General features: G+C 38.6%; 1 protein-coding gene across 1 annotated transcript; it reads right to left on the reverse strand.

Moving 5' to 3' along the window:
• Positions 1-7,650: 7,650 nt before the first annotated feature.
• LOC138869058 (uncharacterized) lies at positions 7,651-8,466 on the reverse strand. Its single transcript, XM_070146648.1, has 2 exons — positions 8,076-8,466; positions 7,651-7,991 (listed from the first exon to the last, which is right to left on the reverse strand). The coding sequence occupies exons 1-2, from the start codon at positions 8,464-8,466 to the stop codon at positions 7,651-7,653; spliced, it is 732 nt and encodes a 243-aa protein (XP_070002749.1).
• Positions 8,467-8,739: the final 273 nt, after the last annotated feature.

Genomic DNA, 8,739 nt, shown 5'->3' on the forward strand with positions numbered 1-8,739 from the left:
AGGTACGGGCGTCGAGTCCTTTGAATATCTGCCCGTGCCTCTTCCTTTGCCTTTGCTCGTATCTGTTGCAACTCGTGTCTCTTTTCCAGCTGTAACTCTTTGACTAGTCTACGTCTTGACACGTCATCTTTATTCCACTTTAATATGTAAACTCAATTTTTTCCAATACAGATAGTCCCCCCACTTGCCACTTATTCATCAATTGAATATTTGGGAAGTGAATTTCATTAAAACGAGAATTTTTGTCACCATTAATGCTATGACAAAATTGACGCTTCAATTGTCACTTCCATTTAATGTTCTTCACACGTGTCACCTTTTCATTAGTTCTGCAGTTTTGCAGCCCCTTTTAAGCCTTTTTCACGGCTCCACTATTCACGAAGCGTCAGTTATCATTATTATGGTACTTCCATCATTACACTTTTTCCTTTGGTGGTTGCTTATCAGTATAAATATAAATTTCTTTCTTTGTCTTTTCCACATAAAGTTTAATGAATATTCAATCTCTCAAATCCCTGTTTGCTTCTTCATCGTATCATCCTCCTTCATCATGTCTTCTTCAAATTCTAACCCTAGAAGGGTTCCCATAGTTGATACCTTCTCTAATGCCCCCATTAGAAGCAGAATGGGAGGTAGGCTTTGTAATTTAGGAGTTGTTCGCGGTTCTTCCACTCCTTTACCTAGTTCTGGCCCTTCTTCTAGAACTAGGGGTTCACTTTCACAAAGATCTTATTCAAGAGGTAAAGAACCTTCTGAACCGCTTTGTGAGCCTACAGTAGAGGAGATAGTTCCTATGAAACTATCTTTTTATCATGACAGAGAATCTCCTAGGAACCAAGTCTCTGGTTTAGATCGTGCTGATATTTATCCCACTCAAATTACAAAAGGTTTGATTTCTGTAGTTCGTAGAGACTGTCATTGGAGTAATGATTTCCCTATTATTATCCCTAATCCAAATCAAAGAATCACCTCTTACATGACATGGTTTTCTTTTGTTTACACATACCCTTTCACCGTAGGGTTTAGACCATCTATTGACCCTGTTATTCTTGAGTTCTGTCGTTTCTTCGATGTTTGTTTGGGTCAAATTGGTCCAATCATATGGAGGGCTATTGCCTATTGCATTTAACCAACATAGCCGGTGTTCCCTTTACTTTCCCTCATTTGATTCACCTTTACTCTCCTAAACTCTTCCGCAATGGTGTTTTCACACTAGTAGCCAGGAGCAAGAGAGTTTTGGTGAGCCCTGAGGATGACAAAGACTGTGGCTGGTATGCCAGGTTTGTTGTTGCCCCCACTGTTAGTTTAGTGGGTGATGATAATGTTCCCTTCCCTGAGAAGTGGAATTTTGCACGTAAGTCTTTTTAACTTTCTCGTACCTTTTTTTTCTTCAAGTTTGTCAACGTTTCTAATTTTGCTTTTTTTAGCAACCATGAGAGTTGTGGAAGACGTTCCCAATTTCGATGATTGGGTAGACAAGTTGTTGAGGACCGCACCAATGGATGGTAGGTCTTGGAAGACACTTTCTAACCGTTTTGGTTGGAAAGTAAAAACTCATAGTAAGAGCTTTTATTTTATTTCATCTTTTCGTGTATTTTTTTTATTGCACTAATTTCAATTCATATTTTTATCAGGATTTGCTATTCGTGGAGTCACTGCCGAGGCAATCGCGGCTTCCCGCATCTCTTTGGAAAGCGCTCAAGAAATAATCTTGGGTTCTTCTGCAAAAAGAAAAGCTGTTGCCGTTGAGGAGCAAGACTCTGAAGAGGAGTAAGACGGGGGCTCTTTGGTGACAAGGCCACGAGCTCGAAGACGCATCATTTTTGATGATGAAGCAGAGGAATCCCCCCATCGTTCTGTTCCTCTTGCTAAGTCTACTGAGACTTTGGTACTGATTTCTGATGATGACGTTTCTCCCGCTGCTGCTCATGACTCTGTTGAGAAGCTTTTTATTAGCGGGTTTGGTAGTGAAGGCTTAGGCCCTGTTTTAGATGAAGTACCCTTGACTTCTTTTTTGACACCCGTGCCTGTAACTCATTCTTTGCCAGTCTCGATTGTTTCCGTTCCTCCCCAGACTATTTTACTACCTCTTCTGTTCCTCCTCCAAACATTCATCGCACTGAAGTTGGCTCCTCAAGTAGGAGTGCTGCTATGAGGCTAGTAGTCATTGAAGTCCCTGCTGAGGGCAGTCTCTTAAGGAAATCAGGTCAAGCAGATGTATGGCTAGAGCCTTTAATTGGCCCAATTGAGAAAGCTAAGCTAGAGAGCCATAGTTCCTTGATCCTGATGAATGATATTGTGCACGCCACTTTGAAGGTATTCCCCTTCTCTTTTTTCTTTTACTTTGTAATTTTTCTATCTTTGAGGATTCTTATTTCCTTTTCCCCTTTTTAGGCCAACCTTATCGGCACAGAGATGATGAAAAGAGTAGCCCACTCAGATCAATTACTGCGTGATTCTTAGTTAGAGGCGTTCAATTGGAGGAAACAGTTTGAGAGCTTGCAAATTGATGTGGAGTATTTAGAAGAGGGTAAGAGTATTTTGGAGCAGCAGGTACGGGCTTTGACTTCGGAGTTGGCGGTTGAAAAGGCTTCCTCAATCTAAGCAGATAAAGAAAAAACTCGCCTTGAAACTTCCTTCTCAGAGCAGCTATCCAAGGCTAGTAAAGAAATCAGAGAGTTGAAAGCTCTTTTGAGTAAAAAAGAAGCTTATGCTGGGGAGCTCGTACAAAATTTGACTCAGGCACAAGAAAACCTTCGAGCTTCTTCTGATAAGGTGTGTGCTTTAGAAAACTCTCATGCCTCTCTCCAGACTTCTTACACATCTGCCTTGGCTGAAAATGAGAAGTTAACGAACGAGATTGTTGACTGGGAAAGGAATTATGAGATCCTTGAAGATAAATCTGCTATTGAAGTAAGTTGGGCGTTTTTGAATTCACGCCGTGATACCCTAATTGAAGCTGGCCAAGAAAATTTCAACTTGGAATCTGAGTTGGCTAAAATCAATGAAACTATTGAGAAAGCTCAGCAAACTCAATATTTTCCTTCTCCCGTGGCCGAAGCTTCCGTGAATGTTGAAGTCGATATGGGTATCCCAACTATTTCAAGCCCAGTCGAGCCAGTTGCTGCAAGTCAAGTTGAGCCCTCAACTATTGATACTCCTGCCCAAGTTGAGCCCGTTGCTGTTGATGCTCCTGCTTCAGTACCTTCAACTTCTTAGTGACCAACTTTAATTGTTTGAATATCTTTGTTTTATTCGGAAAATTGTGATCAAACCCTTGGTTTCATTTGAGGGTTTATTTTGGAAACGCAAGTCCCCAGACCTTTTCATGGGGCAATTTGTATAAACAATTCGTAGCTTTACAACTAAGTTCGTACTTAGTCTTAAGTTTTTTTTAAAAATATTAAGAAGTTTTCTTGTTATTATCTTGAACTTCTGTTTACTTTATTCTTGCCTTTATTTCTAAGGTCTTACAGAATAATTTGCATTTTTATTCTTCAAAAATGCTTCTAATAACCTCATGACTAATTAATTTAAATATGAGTTTTATAAAAGAGGGCCCTTTTATATTCTACACTTAATGAAGAAGATGTCTCAATTTCATAATGGTGTTTAACATACGATAAAAGAAATAGGAACACACATGTTTCTTTGAAATAACTTTGACAAGTTTTTATGAACCTTGTCTAGTTTTGAATAAATCTTTACATGTATTTGAATTACATCTATAACTTTCTCGTAACTGTTTTTCTTGTAACAGATTTAAAAAAGTAAAAATAATAAACACGAGGTTTTTATTTATAACCTATTTCAGTACATAACCTTTACCCTAACTATAGTAAGGTTTTCTTTGGCCTTAGTTCATGACTTCGTGACTTTTACTCTGCACTTGACTTTTTCAGGCTTGAACTTTGATTTTTCTCAATCTTCTTTGCCTTCTTTATATACATGCCAGTGTATATTATGTAGTCCCCCAAGTGTTTGAGTGTTGAAGTATGAATCCTCGAACACTTGATTATTACTCTCATTTGGTCCTTTCTCTGAAAAAGGAAAAACATACGGAACTCGGAGGTACGATTGTAGATGAAGACTGCTTAACCCATTTTGAATTTCTATCAGAATATTTGTAACCCTGGGCCGGGAAGTTTAATGTATTCCATGTGCCTTGCAGGTCGTGACTCATCATTTAGTACAAGCTTGCTTTTTGCCTATCATCTAAAATCGTTAGTAAAATTTTAGCAATTCAAAAATAGAATTTTAAAACATAGATACCTGACTGTAGGTATTCCTTAGAAGTAGTATCTCTTCAAATGAACAACATCCCAATGTGAAGGAAGTATTTTGCCATCCATTGTTTTCAGTTCTTATGCTCCTTTACCTGCAATATCATGAATTCTATAGTGTCCCTCCCATGTTGGACTTAATTTACCCGCATTAGCTGCCTTCGTAGATTGGAAAGCCTTTTTGAGCACGAAGTCCCCAATTTTGAAGAATCTGAGGTGTGATCTTCGGTTGTAGTACCGTTCTATAACTTGCTTCTGTGCTGCCATTCTTATTAATGCAGCTTCCCGTCTTCCTTCAAGTAAATCAAGATTTACACACATTTCTTCATCATTAGACTCTTCTGTTGCCTGCGTAAACCTCGTACTTGGCTCTCTTATCTCAACGGGAATTAAAGTTTCTGCTCCATAAACCAACGAAAATGGTGTTTCTCCTGTACTTGTTTTTGCGGTTGTGCGATATGCCCATAAAACACCAGGTAACACTTCTGGCCAATTACCTTTTTATTCCTCTAAACACTTCTTCAGATTGTTGATAATGACTTTATTTGTTGATTATGCTTACCCATTACCCACCGGATGATAAGGCGTAGACGTAATCCTTTTAATATGCCAACTTTGAAAGAAATCCATAATTTGAGCTCCTATAAACTGAGGACCATTATCGCACACGATCTCCTTTGGTACACCGAATCGGCATATGATATTCCGCCAAATGAAATCTTTCACTTCCTTTTCTTGCACCTGTTTGAATGCTCCTGCCTCTACCCATTTAGTAAAATAATCAGTGAGTACGAGCAAAAATTTTACCTGTCCTTTTGCTTGTGGTAATGGACCCACGATATCCATTCCCCATTTCATAAATGGCCACGGTTCAATGATCGGATGTAGTAACTCCGCAGGTCTATGCATATTGTTACTGTACCTTTGACATTTATCGCATTTAGCCACAAAACCCTCTGCTTCTTCTTCCATTTTAGGCCAATAATACCCTGCCCTAATTAGGGTTCTTACCAATGATCTTCCTCCTGCGTGATTCCTACAATGCCCATCATGTATTTCCCTCATTACGTACTCCGTTTGAGAAGGTCCGAGGCATCTTGCTAAGGGACCACCAAACATTTTTCGATAAAGATTACCTTGCTTTAAGCAGTACCGAGCAGTCTTTTTTTGAAGCGCATAAGCTTTTTTCTTATCACTAGGGATTGTACCATACTGTAAAAAAGCAACAATCTCGTTCCTCCAATCCTACGTTAAGTTATTAAAATTTACCTCATTCTTGTCGGTGTCGAGAACTGAATGAAACAAATGAATAACTGGAGCGTTTGCATCACTTGCCACGTCAGCCGCAAATGCGAGATTAGCTAGGGCGTCTGCTTCAACATTTTCATCCCTTGGTATTTGTGTAACTTTCCAATTTTGAAATTGTTTTATCAAATCCCGTACCTTTTCCAAGTACTGCTGCATCCTTGCTTCCTTGGCTGTATAAGTCCCCAGCATTTGATTAACTACGAGTTGTGAATCACTCTTGATTATAATCTAATTTATGCCAAGTTCTCGTGCCAGTTCTAAACCTGCAATCATAGCCTCATATTCTGCCTCATTGTTAGTTATAGAATGACATTTGATAGCTTATCGAATGGTTTCACCCGTAGGTGGTACCAATATGATCCCTAAACCTTCACCTTTTACGTTAAATGAACCATCAGTGAATAATGTCCAAGTTCATGGGTTAACTCCATTGAACACCTGTAATTCTTTTTCTGTTTCTAATTGCATCCCTTGGCTAAAATCAGCCACGAAATCAGCTAACACTTGAGATTTTATAGCAGTTCTAGGTTGGTATGTGATTTCGCAATTCACTCAACTCTATAACGCACTTAGCCAATCTTAGGGATAAGCAGTTACTACAACAATAGGGTGACACTGAAAGTAAGGTCTTAATTTTCTATATGGCATGATTAATGCAAGTGCAAGATTTTCTAATTGAGGATATCGTGTCTCTGCATCTAATAAAGATTTACTAACATAATAGATAGGAGATTGTTTACCTTGGTCTTCTCGGACTAAAATAGCACTTACCGCTACTTCAGAAACAACAATGTACATGAGAAGTTTTTCCTCAGCCTTTGGTTTTGCCAGCAATGGTGGATTTGATAAGTACGTTTTCAAATTTTTGAGTGCTTGCTGACATTCCTCATTCCATTCAAAATGATCCTACTTTTTAAGAGCTGAAAAGAATTTAAAGCACTTTTCTGATGATTTGGAAATGAATCTTCCCAAGGCTGCAATTCTTCCAGTTAACCTCTGAACTTCTTTTTTACTTGAAAACATATTAGGGATTTCTTCAATGGCCTTAATCTGTGCGGGATTCACTTCAATACCATGGTTAGAAACAAGAAAACCTAAAAACTTACATGATGCAACACCAAATGCACATTTCTCGGGATTTAACTTCATATTAAATTTGCGCAGAATTTGAAAAGTATCAGACAAGTGTGATATGCGATCTCTCGAATGCTGAGTTTTAACGAGCATATCATCTATAGAAACCTCCATGGTTTTCCCCAAATGTTCTTGAAACATTTTAGTAACCAGCCTCTGATATGTTGCACCAGCGTTTTTGAGACCAAAAGGCATTACTTTATAGCAGTAAGTCCCTCTGTCTGTTATAAATGAAGTTTTTTCTTTATCTCCCGGATCCATTTTGATCTAATTATAACCTAAATATGCATCTAAAAAGCTTAATAGTTCATGCCCTGCAGTTGCATCAATCTGCTGATCTATATGTGGTAGGGGAAATGAATCTTTAGGGCAAGCTTTATTAAGGTCTGTGTAATCTACACAAACTCGCCACTTACCATTCTTCTATGGAACTACGACAGTATGGGCTAACCAATTAGGATACTTTAACTCGTGGATGGATCTAATCTTTAGCAATTTTTGAACCTCTTCTTGAATCACCCGATTCTTGAAAGTTCCTTGCTTTCTTTTCTTTTGCTTGACATGAGGGTATGATGGGTCTTCATTTAATTTGTGAGTCATCACCTCCGGTGGTATCCCTGTCATGTCATAGTGGGACCAAGCAAAACAGTCTACATTATTTTTTAAAAATTTAATTAACTTACCTCTCATGCCTTGGCTAAGATTGGCCCTACATAGACTTTCTTATCAGGCCATTGAGCGAATAACACAACAGGCTCCAATTCCTCAATTGTTGTTTTCATATTTTTGTTTTCTTCTGGTTCTTGAATGATGTCAGGCCTTGAATCCACATCTGTTCTTCCTTGTTCAGTTGAGGTTTGTATTGTGGTGCCCTCAACTGTCTTCTGTGATTGCTATTTTCCTTCATTTTTCGTACTTGAATTTTCTACAGAATTGATGCCCCTAGATGTATGTTGATCTCCACGAATTTGACATACTCCCTAGGGTGATGGAAATTTAATGACTTGATGCAATGTTGAAGGAACATCATATCCATTTCATGGATCCATGGTCTCCCAAGGATCATATTGTAAGCCATCTCCATATTTACTACTTGAAACTTTGTATCTTTGACGACTCCTTCTGAAAATGTGGTGAGTGTTACCTCTCCTTTCGTCACAACACTAGAATTGTCAAATCCAGATAGAGTATGCGCCTTTGGTACTATTCTATCTTCTGCTTGCATCTCACGTAATACTCTTAACAAAATAATGTTCACGGAACTACCTAGATCAATAAAAACTCATTTTACATTAGTATCATGTACAATTAGAAGTATTACCAGTGCATCGTTATGAGGGGTTAATACACCATCTGCATCTGCATCATCAAATGTAATGCTTTCTTCCTCTATGACATGCCGCACCCATTTCCTTTTGGTAGTTGTAACTTTGGAAATTTTGTTAGCTGCAGTGTATGATATGCTATTGATGTCTTCACCTCTGCTTATAACGTTGATGGTTCTTTTGGGAGAAGGTAGCTTCGGAGGCTCCTGCCTGTTCTTCATGTAAGCTTGCTTACCTTTCTCACTGAACAACTCAGTGAGATATCCTTGTTTTAATAAATGATCAACTTCACTTAGTAAAAACCTACAATCTGCTGTTTTATGCCCATGGTCATTATGAAACTCGCACCAATGATCAGGGTTGCGCCTGTTTGGATTCGATCTCATCTCTTTTGGCCATCGTACCTTATCTCCCATGCTTCTCAAAACAGCTAGGAGCTCGGAAATGCTCACATTGAAACTATAACCCCTAAATCTCGCCTTCAAATTTCTATCATCATCTCGTGACTCATAGGTATTTCGATCGTTTCTAAATCTTGATGAAGAACCTGACTCTCTATTCCTTGATCTATGATCATACCTTTAATTGTCCTACTTTGATCGTGAGTCTTTTCCCGCAGGTCCAATGTATGGCTTGTACCTGTTTTTACCGGATCTTTTTTCGGTCTCCGCACGTCTCAAACTTACCTT

This window comes from Nicotiana sylvestris, chromosome 5 (assembly GCF_000393655.2).
Source record: "Nicotiana sylvestris chromosome 5, ASM39365v2, whole genome shotgun sequence".
Taxonomy (NCBI): Eukaryota; Viridiplantae; Streptophyta; class Magnoliopsida; order Solanales; family Solanaceae; genus Nicotiana; species Nicotiana sylvestris.